Source organism: Anser cygnoides, chromosome 11 (genome assembly GCF_040182565.1).
Source record: "Anser cygnoides isolate HZ-2024a breed goose chromosome 11, Taihu_goose_T2T_genome, whole genome shotgun sequence".
NCBI classification, from domain to species: Eukaryota; Metazoa; Chordata; class Aves; order Anseriformes; family Anatidae; genus Anser; species Anser cygnoides.
The window spans coordinates 8,968,507-8,982,772 of NC_089883.1; the positions used below are offsets into that span (position 1 = coordinate 8,968,507).

The 14,266-nt window shown below is 40.8% G+C and overlaps 1 protein-coding gene across 9 annotated transcripts in view; it reads left to right on the forward strand.

Annotated features, from left to right (window-relative positions):
• Positions 1-14,266, forward strand: part of ARNT2 (aryl hydrocarbon receptor nuclear translocator 2) — a 107,663-nt gene that overhangs the window by 34,991 nt on the left and 58,406 nt on the right. For all 9 annotated transcript variants that reach the window (XM_048072009.2, XM_048072010.2, XM_067003792.1 and 6 more), the window contains 2 exons: positions 2,132-2,345; positions 4,594-4,807. In XM_048072009.2, coding sequence (XP_047927966.1) covers positions 2,132-2,345; positions 4,594-4,807 — 428 coding nt within the window. The remainder of the gene's footprint in view (positions 1-2,131; positions 2,346-4,593; positions 4,808-14,266) is intronic.

Below are 14,266 nucleotides of genomic sequence, written 5' to 3' on the forward strand. Positions count from 1 at the left end.
GACTGTCAGGAGGGTTGACTGATCCAAAAATGCTTGAAGTCAGAAACACTAATACTGGACCAAAGTGGGTTTGGATCAGCTCCCACAATCTCCCAAAATGTAATGTGCCTCCAAAACATCCACGCAAAAACAAAGCTAGAATTGACAGAATTAGGACATCATCCTGCACATGTTTATGAATGCCAGGGTTCCCTGGGCAGGCCCTTTTGGAAAAGGAGCACAGCCCATTTTTTTCTTTTAAGAGTTTAAATTTGAACTAGTTTCAGGAAAGTTTCAGGGTTTTGTTTGGTTGAACCTTTTCATGGCCAGTTGGTTAACAGACTATTACTTTTTAGTTTTTACGATCATAAATGAAATGGACTATTGGATATTTTTCTCTTTCTTCTCAGGAAGTCCTGCAGTCTGTTTACTCCTTATAATGGTTGTTTATAATGATCAGTAGTATCAAAATACTTCAGTGGCAGACAGTGGAATATGTATTTATGAATGTAAAATGTGTGTTGAATATATGTGTTCTTTGTCTCTCTTGTCTCTCAGCCACCATTTCTGTGAAAATGCTGAACTTAGACCAAGCTTTCATCGTGTAAAAATGCATTTTTCTTCCCCTTGTCCGTATTTATCTTCATGTATAAAGACTTGAACACACATGCTCTTACGTGCATGCACACTGTCACACAAGATGTTCTGCTTGTGTGTGTGTATATGGTCTGACTCCCACAGGCAGTGTTCTCTCCCACGTCTGTGCAGACCCACACAAAGACTGTGTATCAGCCATTTGAGATGGAAAAGTTTATTATTAAGTTGTAAAGTAGTTGAAGAGTGTGCCAAGCCTTTCATGATCACTCTTCATAACATTCAGTTCCAAAGAATGTTGCAGTTTCTTTTAAATTTGTGTTTCTGTACTGATCAATGCTGGTGGACTCTCCATGCGATCACCTTTCACATCTTGTTGGATCAGCCAGCGATCCCACAAGAAAATGCCATGCACAGCTCATTGAAATCAGTGGAAGATGCTGCTTTGACATCTGAAGCATCACATACCTGTTGTGTACTTGTATTTAGCTGCCACCTGACAGGTACAGTATCTGAAATATAAGTACTAGACAGAGAAGTATTCTAGGTCCCTTTGGACTGCCTCTCACTTCTGTATTTATTGGTGAAATTCCTTGATAGCAATCAAGCAGTGGTGATTTACAGTAAGGGAGAACTGAACTCCCAGATCTTCAGCTCTGGCAGAATTTGGTGACTGTCAATTTTGAGAATTCTCAGATTTGGCTCACCAGCGCAGTCATATGTTTTCTATAAAAGATGAGAACGCTGGAGCTCGGCCTGAAGCGGGGCAGCATCAAGTACTGTCATTGTTACTTCCCTGCTGTGTTAGATTGTTCTTGTACATAAATTCTGATCTTTGTCTGACAAGCCAGATGTTTACTTGCTGTCTTTTGTCTTCAATTTATTTATTTATTTATTTATTTGGTATGTACTTTTATACCATATATGGTCCCAGTCCCGTCTGATCCTGTAGGCCTGTAGCGTCTCCCTGCAGGCCTGTGGCTTTGTACTGGGATGTGGGACTTTCCACAAAGCATTACAGGACTGGAGACCTATGTTGTCCTTAAGTGGGTGGTTGTGGGTGTGTTGTGTTTTTTTTTAGCTGTCAGTCAGAACTGACTCTTACTCCTGACATGATCCAGTTGTTAGCGAGAGCTTTCCTCTGAAGGAGGCCTCTTACAAGCAGAGCCAACACCTTGGGCAAGGACTGGAAGCTGTGAGATGCATGACATCTGTAGCAAATTTGGGAGTTTGGCAGGAGTTGACAGGTGTCAGTACCTCATATTTTTCTACTTCCATTATTAGTCCTTCAACAAAGGGTACTAAACCGCTTAAGAGATTAAGGTCAGAAACAAATAGGCTAGAAATATGGGTTCTTTTCACATTTAACCTTCTGTGGCCTGGATTTTCTGTCTATAAACTGAGAGATAATAGTGCTTAGCTTTGTAAAGTACTTTGCTCTCCTGGAGGGAAAGCTGCAAAACAAGTGTGAAGTATTATGATTTATTACCTCTGATTGAAATTCTTACATTGATCCTGTCTGCTTTTCTGTTGGTTTGGTGTTTCTCTAAACAATCAGGGAGAATCACAGTGAAATTGAGAGGCGCCGAAGAAATAAGATGACACAGTACATCACCGAACTGTCTGATATGGTACCCACTTGTAGTGCGTTGGCTCGGAAACCTGACAAGCTGACGATTCTTCGGATGGCTGTTTCACACATGAAATCAATGAGGGGCACTGGAAATAAATCTACTGATGGAGCTTACAAGCCTTCGTTTCTTACAGAACAGGTAGATTTTATTTCACAGGTATCTGTTTTCTCTGCTTTGTGGTCTTCCGTGGTGTGAGGAAGTGCTGAGAGGAGTATGGTCTCAGTTTGACCCTTCACTGTTGAGTAGTAACTGGTACAAGCTAAATATCCAAGACGTAAATGCACACAGGTTTCGTGTGACTTTTTGGACTTTATCATAACCATATGACAGATCCCTTGCTCTGAAGCTGCAGAATGGACATTCTTGTCCATTTTCGCAGCATAGGGTACTTAACATTGAGGTCTGTCCTTCTGAAAAGCAAATCACAGGCTGTCCATTGCCATTGGAGATGACTGTTCATCTCTAGGACTGGGTTCCTCCTATCCTAACACAGATTCTCTAAAAAAGATAGAAAGGAATCTGCAAAAATCTGCCTCTCCATCCTTAGTTTAAAGGAAGATTTAAAAAAATTGTTTAGTTTCAATACATAAGTTCTAGACAGCTGAACTGGGCTGAGATGAATCTCATCTGTAACAGCTGAGGGACTTTGGTTACATTTTTGATGGAGGAGGAGGGAACATGCACCCAGTTTTCAAAGAAAACCTGTGCTTAACAGAGTGCACTGGAAATTCCTACCACCTTCATTGTTTTTGAAGTCCAATGGGTGTAATGTGCATTTTTGTGGTTTGAACAATTTAAGTACTTACACATGTAAGTTATGGCTAGAGGTACTACTTCTTTCTGTTAGAGAAACAGCAGCTGTTGCTGACCTCTGAGTGTTCACATCTCTGCTTATTCTGGCTTTCCTGAAGTGTGCTTCTAGAGGGACTGCCATTCAACTGGTTTTTGCTAGGGCATCTTGCTCACTTGTCCTTCCAACTTGGCTTTGGAACTTTGCAGGATGACAGAGCTTATCTTTTGTTAATTATATATTCAAAACAGTTAATTATATATTCCTTATCCTCTGTATAGTGCAGCCAGCTTGCAGTGAGTTGGTTTTTTTTCATTTACTAAGGGGTTCAGAATTGATATGCTTTCTCTACAGTAAAGAAGTTGAAGCCAGCAGAAATCTTCGGTCTGTTTAGTGTTTCTCCAGATGTGTTATCCATTTCTTTTGGGCTTTAGTAGAATTAATCAGATTTTGATCCTCACCTTATCAGGTAGTATCTGCCACTTGCACACCAGCCATGCTGTGCTGTCTGACCTGAAATGGGGCTCAGAAAGCTCCCTATCTGAGTTTCAGATGCAGTAACTCACTGCTGTATCCTAGCAAGCCCTGATACTTGCTGAAGCCACCAGGCAAGGGCTGTGCAAGCTTGTTTTCCATGAACTGGGGAGACAGTTGTCTTCTTTTCACATCAGAAGTTTTCAAGCTCTGTTAACCAAAGGCAGTGTTTTCATGTGATGCATGCAAAGAGCTATTTGCATATGCAATTCAAGATATTGGGTGTCTAGACCGAATGTCTGAAAGTGAGGGACAGAACTGCCTTGATTTAAAGGTCTGTGGCCCCCAGCTTCAGATCCCAAGGTGGAGTGGAGGCTCTGGGTGCTATGTCTCAGGCAGATGGGTGAGTATCTCAGAGCAGAAGTGCTCAGGACAATGAGCAGGGGACCACATAAAGAAAGGCAAAGGGCAAGGGTGTCACAGTCGTCTTGGCTCTCAGAAGCTTTGTGTTCACAGGTTGGAAAAGGAAAGCAATAAATGGTATAAGTTTTGTGTGTGATGGCTTGGGCATCCTAATAGGAGAGGAGGCTGAGGATTCCTGTCCTTGCCCCATCACAGTTTCTGTCTTTTATCCACCGACTGTTTAATATACAAACAGAACTTGTCCAGAGGGGGAGAAAAAAAAGAAAACAAACAAACAAAAAGTCTCGTTGTTTTCTTTCCAATTAAATTATCCAGGACATTTAATTAAGGGATGGGTCTGCCATATGAGTTCTAGCCCTTCATTTCCTCTGTTTGTACTCCTAAATAACTTTATAAAAAAAATATTAGATATCTATCACGTACCAGGCAGTGAGTTTTAGTTCATTTTCTTAAAGTGCATTGAGATCACCAGATAAAAGGCAATAAAGGAAAACAATATTGTTTGTTACTAAGGTCAGCAATTTATATTCTGCTGCTAATTTGGATGTGTTGTTTTTTCAATACTACAATAAAAATTTCTCCTCTAACGTTGTGTTCATCTACTAAAATCACAAGAAAAAAATATTCTTTGGCAGTGATGTATGTGTTATTTAGTTCCCTTTTCTTGCTGGCCTTCTAATCAAATCCTTTCTTTGAAAGGAACTGAAACATCTTATCCTGGAGGCTGCAGATGGGTTCCTGTTCGTAGTTGCAGCTGAGACCGGAAGAGTCATCTACGTATCCGATTCTGTGACTCCTGTGCTGAACCAGCCTCAGTCCGAATGGTTTGGCAGCACTTTGTATGAGCAGGTTCACCCAGATGATGTGGAAAAGCTACGGGAGCAGCTGTGTACATCTGAAAACTCTATGACAGGTCAGATATATCTGATGTATGGATCCCTGCAGAGTTTTTCTGACATTCAAATGCCTGTTGTTACAAGTCTGGTAAAAATGGAGTTCTGCAAGATTAGGGTGCTTTTTTTCTTGCAGGCACTGCAGTAATTTAAGTCATCTTTTGCATCACTACATTTTGTTGCCTATTTATTCGACTTCAGTCAAACCCCCTTCATGTAGCTCTACCTTTCAGACTTCTGGCTTGGGTAGGTTTGGAAGCTGAATTGTTTTCAGGCACGGTCTGGAAGTCTGGATTGTTTTCTTTTCGTCCTCAATGAACTTGTGACTTCTTTACAAATGTCTTGCTTTATGGCAATGTTTATTTTGAAGGCAAAATCATACTTCAGACTTTTCCATTTTCATAAAAGTTCCTTGTGGTTTGTTAACGGGAATCCTGGAAAAAAAATTTAGTGTTTGGCAGCTGAAAATCTAGTGTGGATTTTAAACAAGAGGCTTGCCCCTGTAGCAATGTGGTAAGTTAGCTACAGCTGACTATGTATCATTTGACACACAAAACTAAATAATATTCACAGTATAACTCTGGCTTTTACAATTTTTCATGCTCAAGACTTGCCAATAGGAAACTATCATGTCTTTAATAGAATCTGTGTATCAGAGCTATGAGAACGCTAAATCCTATTTTAACTCAGAATTGGAAAGGAGGAAACCCAGCTTCTCATTTTATTCTTCCATGTAATACATTTATAGCTAAAGGGGGAAAAAAAAAAAAAAAGGAAAATTATTTATAACAAAATCCTGATCGAGGCAAAAGTCATATAATTTCTCCTTGCTTTAATAATTCAGAATTCTGACCTGGCTTGCTGGAAGTTTTGTTGTGTTTCATAACTCAAAGGACAGTGATCCAGTTTAGAGTGAACCTGCACACTGTTTACAGCTTCCATGTCAAAACAGTGCCAATTTCATGGTTTCCTGTGGTTTGAATGTGATGTGGTTTTGGCAGAGCTTTCCCGTATTCATATTGGAAACTCAAAGCAAGATTCTGTGGTAAAAAATCCAGATGGATCAAACCCAAGCGAACAGTTAGGGGAACCTGTGCAGAGCAAAACAGCAGAGTTTCATACCACTTTAAAATGTATGTGTGAGATTTGCAAAAGAGCACAACGACTGGTTTTTATTACATAGTATGCAATACACTTTAATGCACGTACCATCTTCCTCTAAGAAGCAATTACTCCAGAACCTCAACGAATGGTCACACTTAGACTTTCTAAAGTGCTCATTTGGTGAGTGGGCTTAACCTGCTCAAACTGGAGCACGACTAGACAAACACAGAGCACTTCTGAAAGTCCAACTCTGTATTTCTTTCAGCTTTAACTGTATGCTTTCCTTTTACACTTCATCCATCTTTAGCCAGTGGAAAGAGAAGTTCAAATACTAGTACTTGGAGGGCTAAATCTTTTTTCTTGTCTGACTCTTTTAGACTCGTCAGATTGCTACAGAAGGCTCTTAAAACTGTCGTACATGGGCAGCTGAAAGTTTTCCTGGCGTGAGGCAAACAGCAGCCTGTTTAGAGCCAGGGTACTGAGCTGCACACTTTAAGGTGTGCATATAGGCTGGATGTAGAAAGACGCTTTTTAGGGACTGGAGAGTGTGTGTAACTACAGCCATTTCAAGCAAGTGCAAATAACAGTGCATAATTGGTCCTAACTGTATAGGATACCTTGTGCAAGTTTTCCTTTGCAAACCTGTTGTGGTTACTTGTATGGTGCAATTTTTTTGGCTGCCTAAACATCTCACAAGCCGTAAACACAATAATCAGTCTGCTTCTGAATCAAGCATAGACCTATAGTTGTATGTGTCTCATGTCCTGTAAGATCATAATAGAAAGAACAAGTTTTTGAGGTGCCTACTGAATTTTTCTAGCTTTTTAATAAAAAAAGTGTGAACCAGTTTACATCATCATATAATCCTGCTCTTTGAGTAGTTTTGTTTTAAAGATGTGACTGATGAAGTACATTTTTTATTTTATTTTTTTAGAATAACAGTAGTTTTGTCAGTCTGTGGAGCATATAAATAAAACTAAAAGCTGTTTCAATTTGTTGTATTAAACTTGTATTTCCTTGACTTTGCAAAGTACCATTAAATAAGAGAAGCAGTCCTCTTTAAGGACTGTCAGCCAAGCATCAAATTGCTTATAAGCAGTATACAGTCGGACTTCAGGAGCATCACTCATGAGCCTGTGCAACCAATTCCACTTCCCTTCCTGTAACACAAGCTATATTCAGAGTAGCAGCATTGTAACAGGTAGGAGTAACTGGTAGTGAACAGAAATAATGAGTGCCATAGTGACATTAAAAAAAAAAAAGTCATGTAGGCAAATGCAGTTCTTTTAAGTCAGTGTTTACCTAACCATTTGGGCAGCCTCAAGTCTCTCTAGGCTTTCGAAAGTTACGTTTCATGCAAAACAAAGGTCAATGCAGAGCTTGAAGGAGCAGCAAAGTGCAAGCCAGCCAGCTGTGCATTTGATTTTTTTTTTAATTTTATTTTATTACTCAAAGTGAAGGTCACCCTGAACAGCAGGAAAACCCCTATTGTTTAGCGGCCTCTGGCTGTTGAGCACTGGGACTACTTAGAGAGAAGGGATTTTCAGGTGAAAGCGTAATGAATCTTACAATTCTAAATTTTGCTTTCCTCCTCACCTTCTTGGGGTCTGTTTCTCAATCCTATAGCCTCCTCCTTCAGCCCTTGACCTGAGGAAACAAAGACAGCATCTTGACAAAGATCCTTCACTTGCTTTCCGCTGGATCGGAGCACTATCCTCTGTGTGTGTTTGTTATTAACGGTGATCGTTATCACTGCATTGCTGTGTTGTTTTTTTCCCCAGCACCTCTTAGCAATCCTGTCGTACAGAAAAGATGTTTCAGACCCCGAGAACTTGTGAGGCTACCATTGCCAGAGAGAAGTGACAGAATGAGCTGGTGGAGAAAGCAGTCTCCCTCTCACATTTCTGCCCCCAGGAATAAGACTGGGTCTGTGGTTGCATGAGCGTTTCTTTGGCAGTCGTACCAGCTTATGCAATCCTCACCTCGTTTCACCCTCTATTACTTTGGCATTTACAGCGTGAGTCACATTAAGGGGGCTGGTCCAGCCGAGAGCTAACCTAAGCAAAAAAAAAACCCCTTGGTTTTAGTAGAGATAGCTCTTTGGCCCACCTTATCATAGGGCTACTTGAACTCTGTGCTAGTGCAAAGGAGAAGCAGGGAATAGTTATGGATAAGGAGAAGACAGGACTTCAGGAGCAATAAAAGCATATGCCAAGCTGAAGTGGCTTTTTAACTGCGGCCTAAAAAACATGATTTGTTTGCAGAGTTAATTGCTTGCTCTATTTTTAACTCTCAGGATATGGAGAAGGATGGATATTTCTATTTCATTTTATACCCTTGGAGATTTTATTTTTCCCTGGAAATGGAACAATTGTCTGCTTGTTTATTGTACATTAATTGCAAACACATTGCAGCAACGGGAAAGCTGAACTGTATGTATGGTTTGAAATGCTCTAGAAAAGACAGCAGCTGAGACTTGATAGCAACAAATGGTGCTCCCAAGAAGGGTTTGCGTGTGTCATGGGCATGATTAATTAGAATGGGTCAGATATTCAGCGTAATAATGTATTTTCCCTTTTTGTTCTTGGAAATCTGCAGATGGGAAAAACAAATCACTTTAAATATGCATGAGATCAGATCCCACAGTAGGATCCATTTGCAAAGACCTCTTTGTTCTTAGGATGCACTGATGAAACTTGATGGATGTTGGGGTTCAGATGCAGGTTCGGGGTTGGAGGTTGTGAAGTGGTTGAACAACGCACAGCAGAGTGGAATCCTAATGCAAGTGAGAGCCTCTAAACGGCTACAAACAAAAAATCTCTGATGGCCCAGAAGATAGATAGAATTAGAAAGAGTTAAGTACAAAGAAAAACAGCTTTTGAAGAATACCTCCACTGTGTTTACACTGGAGTGTATGATATTCAGCTTGGAGCTCCAGGCAGCACAGCACATTGCAATCCATATATAACGTCTTCCTTCTGCTTCCTTATAGCTAAGGTGAGATGAGGAACAGGATAAAGAGTCCCATCCATGCACAAAGCCTGCTTGAGACCCTCATGTTGAGAAGTCTTTGCAAACCGTTTTAGCTGAGTAGATGAAGGATGCTGAAACTGTGGTCCTGTGACTGGAAGGAAGTGATGAAAACCAGAACCTCCAAAGCTTTCATTTTCAAGTGATTTAAAAATGACTAAGTCAATTTAGTTGCTAGCTGAAAAAGATTAATTGAGGTTACTTCTGGACAGGACTTGTATTCCAAGTTTAGTCTTGGCACAATATTTTATTGCCATATTTTATAAGTACAAAAAAAGTAGAACTTTATGATGGAAATGGTGACTGACCACAGCAAAAGTTAAGCTGATAGGTACCTTTTTAGAAGAAAAGACCATTGTGCTGCAGTTTTCAGTGGTTCATGAGTACTGTGGAAATATCACTCCATATTAGTTGAACAGAGGTTTGGATTGGGGAACCTGTCTCTCAGAACTTTCAAGTAATGTGTTGTCTGGTGGCGATGGTTTCATCATATGCAGTTTTCTATGCAGCTGCAAAACTTGCTGTTACCAAGCACAGTTTGTACACACAGACAAAATGTAGATGCTGTAGATAGAGTCAAATTGTCTGTAGAAATGAGAAAAAACAGTGTTAAATTCAAAAGAGGGCAATGTCAGAGACCAGTGGAGAAGCAAAGCAAAGCTTTCCATAGCACTGAACAGATGGAAAATGCTCAACAAACTGTAAACAACCATGTGAGAGACAAGATTAGGAGTAACTTCCCTTTGCAACAGATGCTCTTCCTGAAATTCAGCACAGGGTTTTTGTGCTGAGAGCTGTCTTATACCTCCACATCAATTCTTCAACTCTGATTTCTGCATGAGCTTTCTTAGAAGAAAGGCGCTTCTTCTCACACACACTGCCAGCCTGTGAGTGCAGATGTGACTCTTAGGCATGGTCAGCATTTTGAACTCCAACTTGAATTTACGTTTCAGGAGAGGATCCAACTGATACGAAGAGTTGGATGAAATTCTTCCTTGGCTTCATGTGCAAAATTCTCCGAAGAGATTCAAAGACCGACTTGAGGCATGCCCAGAAACTCAGCTCTGGCAAATCGAGTGCCGCTACGCTTTAAATATCATCATCAGTAGCAGTAAAACTCATGATTAATAAAAAAGTAGTGTATTATCAAAACATTTAATTAATGGGATGACTTCTGCAATATATTAGCAAACCAGGGAGCTTTTCCTAATCTATTTGAAAATTGGGTCAGCCTGTTAATAATAATAATAAAAAATCTATTCAAGTTATCGGTGCCTGAAATTTTATACCAAAAAAAAAGTTCAGAAACGTCTTCTGACAGAATCTGTCTTTGTTCTGTTTTGCGGTGATTAAGATACTTGCCGAAGATAGATGTTTTTCTACCCAGAGCTGTTCAAATTCCTTGAAAAAGAAAAATTCTCTTTTGTTCATGTAAGCATGTCCTTGTCAAGACAGTTGACAAAACGAAGAGTGGTAGTAAAGCTTGTTTCAGAATTTATTCCTTGGCCTTTGGTTCTGAAGAGCACATTTATCAGAGTTTTATGCATCAGGAAGGTACTGTGCATGTGTAGGGCTGTTTCAACTGGCAGCGTTTTATTTCTTTATTTTTTCTTCTTACTTCTGTGAACTCTTTTGAGTGCATGAACTCTAAACAACCATCTGCCTCTGAAACATGCCCAGCCCAGCAGCTTAGGAAGTCAGAGTACAGAGAATTAAAACCAGATCTCAATACTTCAGATTTTAATGTCTTAGCACAGGATGACTGACCTAGTAAGACCATTAGCCTCTGGACAGGTAGGGAACAAGTTGTATTATTTTTATTTTTATAGAGAGAATTAATAGCTACATGTGTCTTTTATTCGGGGATAAAACAGCGGTTCATCATCCACCGTTTTCATTGAATGTCCATGAAACTTAACAACCTCTAGGATGAAGAGAAGCAGTCATCCCGTAAACAACATACGGTACCAGCAGGCAGGTGGAAGAGGAGGAGATGAAGTTTCCATATACATGATATGAGACGTCCTGAAGTCTTCTAAGTCTCTGCAGAACTGTCTGAACCTTGACTCTTAATGTTTTATGGGATTTTCCACCCAACCACACCCCGCTTTATTCCATGGAAGGGTGGAAGCCTGGGACAGCTGTGCCAGGATTATTGCACCTGCAGGGGAAGGGAACAGAAATTTTTGAAAACAGAAGCATTGAGTTTGTCCCTGCTTTTTCAAGATGTGAGTTCACGGTCTTGTGTAGAATGTACAAGTGGTTCATGTGAACTGGGTATTTCAGGATTCAGTCTGGTTTTATGGTGGAAAAAGCTAATTCTGGCAAGGCATCTTCTCATATTTAAATCCTGGAAAATATTCAGCTAATTTCTGACAAATACCAAATCACCACGTGTTACCTGTTTTTCAGCAAAGGTATGTGGTCCCACCGGCATTGCAGAGAATGAAGAGGATGTTTCAGATGTAAGGCTTTCCAAACCCGCCAGCCCATTTCTGTGCCATTGTTCCAAAGAACAAAAATCTGCCCACAGCTTTGTGGACTGTTTGTTCTGGTAGCAAGGTCACAGTACCAGCCAGAGATGGCATTTGAACTTGGGCAATGCCATGCAAAGGAATTAGTGTTTTTCTGCTGTAGACTGTTCAACTTGTTTTTACATGTCAGATGAAGGAAATGAGTGTTTTGCTTCCCCCAACCCTGTTCTGTTTGCAAGGAAATGAATTAGTACAGTAGATGCTTAGGAGCATGAAACAAGAAAGCTGTGCCGCTATGGCACGTACATCTTGGATCTCCCACTAATGTGCTTAGAAGTTATGCCCAAAGCCTCTGTGTTTCCCACTTCTCTTCTGTTGATGTTTGATTTGATATACTGTGGTTTGCCAACTCTGTCTGACAAAATAAAAAGCTTGGTGGGTGAATGAGGTTTGTCTGAATCTGTGAATGTACTGAGATCCAGAAGGAAGACAAGGAAACTTTTAAACATTCTGCGCATTAAATTACATGTATGGGACTTGAGGTTTCCTTTACAAGTGAATCACACGGGTTTTCGGTTGAAGTGGATGGAACAAATCATTCATTTGTGACTGTGTGAGCAGTGAATGTGGTTGCATGGTCTTACAGGGGCAAAGAGGAGCATGGAATTTAGCTTTTTGTGTTGTTCGTGCGAGGAAGAGGACTTAGGTTATTTCTGCCCTTTGACACACTGGACAATATCACAGAAATAGAAGAATGTAGTTTCCTCTCAAAAAAATAGGTACTTTCAAATGATCATATTTTAAATGTATGGTACATTTAATCTCTTTAACTTATTCCAAGAGAATTTTGTTTTGCTTTGGTCTCAAGGGTTGTTTCTGGGGAAAAAAAAAATCCCAAATGTTGGGAGAAGTCAGCTGTGCATAAAACAGTTCATAAAGTAACTCCTACACAAACACACAGATCCAGTGGTCTCCCTGCTGCTAAGGCACTTGGTATGGGTGGATAGTACTGGAAGGAAAACCAGTGATAATAAATTCAACTTTTAACATGATTTTACTAATTATAATGGTTGTTTAAAGAGGTTAGTACATGTTTTTACAAAAATAAGGAAGCAGCTTTAGCCTAGTACTCTAAGACAGACTTATAACACCTGAATAGCATTAGGGAATGCTTTTAGGGTGGATTTTCAGGTGCTTGGGCATGCATGTGCAAGTGGGTTTTGTGGTTGTTATTTTTATTTCTCTTTAGTCTTCATCATGAGTTTCTCACTTGGAAAGTGCCATGTACTTAGGTCTGTTATCACAGATGTTTGACTGGATCATTTTCAGTTGCTGGATTTTTTTTTTCTGTTGTTGTTTTAATGTTCAATATTTATTCAACCTGCTCTGTTTTGTTATACTGTGTTCATACATGATGAAATATATGGAGTTAGCAATTTTTCCCCTTTTGAAAAAGATTAGCGTTTCACAAATACCTTACAAAAATGTTGAACTTTTTTGGTTAGCACGTTGCCAGTAAAGCAGTCCAAGTGTGCCTCGTGGAGCCTTTTGGCACTGGCCCTGCTTGCAGCCCACTGTAAATCTCGGATGGTTCAACGGAAACTCCTCAGATGCTGGGAGGGTGCAGTATTAGCTTTAACATCTGCCCTGTGGGGAAGCAGCTTTTCCTTCAGTCACATTAGACTCCTGTGCTGTCTCAATTAAGTTAATACAATACAATACAATATTTTACTGTTGTGTGATGAGTTGTAGGAGCAGGAGGAGTGGTGCCGTGGAGTGATAGTCTTCCACCCCAAGCATCTGCTTTCTTCAAGTGGGGGATAACTGGCTTAACCCATGCTGCTGGCATCTTTTCCTCCTTAGCTCAAGCTCTTCTATTTCATAGTAGAGGGACAGCAGAGGCTTCACTTCCACATTCTTTTTCTATTCCCTGCCAGCTTGCTGGGACTGTGGCACCCACCTGCCCTGCCCTGGTCCTGCACAGAGCCATGTGGAGGGAAATGCTTCCCGTATGTCAGGACACTGCTAGCGTGGTAATGTGGCCTATCACCAGTTTTCTGTGATGTGATCACAGAATCATAGAGTATCCTGAGTTGGAAGGGACCCACAAGGACCACTGAGCGCAACTCGTGGGTCTGCATAGATCCACTAAAAATCAAGCTGTGTCTGAGAGCATTGTCCAGACGCTTCTGGAACTCTGGCAGGCTCAGTGCTGTGATCACTGCCCTGGGGAGTCTGTTCCAGTGCCTGACAACCCTCTCGGTGAAGAACCTTTTCCTAACACCCAGCCTAACCTTCCCCTATACCAGCTCCATGCCGTTCCCTCAGGTCCTGTCGCTGTCCCCAGAGAGCAGAGCTCAGCGCCTGCCCCTCCGCTCCCCTCGTGAGGGAGCTGCAGGCCGCCATGAGGCCTCCCCTCGGCCTGCTCTGCTCTGGGCTGAACAAACCAAGGGACCTCAGCCGCTCCTCATGTCTTCCCCTCTAGGCCCTTCACCATCTTCATAGCCCTCCTTTGGACACTCTGTCTGTTTTATTGTAGTGCCTTAGATCTGAAGTTAAGTCACCAAGCATATTCTTCTTTCTGTTTTTATAGTGTGGAGACTTCTGCGTGTAATGCATAAATGTCTTGAGTCTTCAAAAAGAGAATTAAAACCTGTTACGAAGTTTTGCCACATATACCATATCTTCATTGAACTAAAGGAGTAGAGGAGTAGCCTATGTCAAGCAACCAGCTTCCCTGGGCATTTTGTTTTCTTCCTGCTTTCTTACCCTTCTTTTGTTTAAATTTAGTTCTGTCCACAGCAAAATATCTCAAAAAGTCATCCAGCATTCATTACTTATTTTCTCTAATGGGCTGTTCCATTGTGTGTG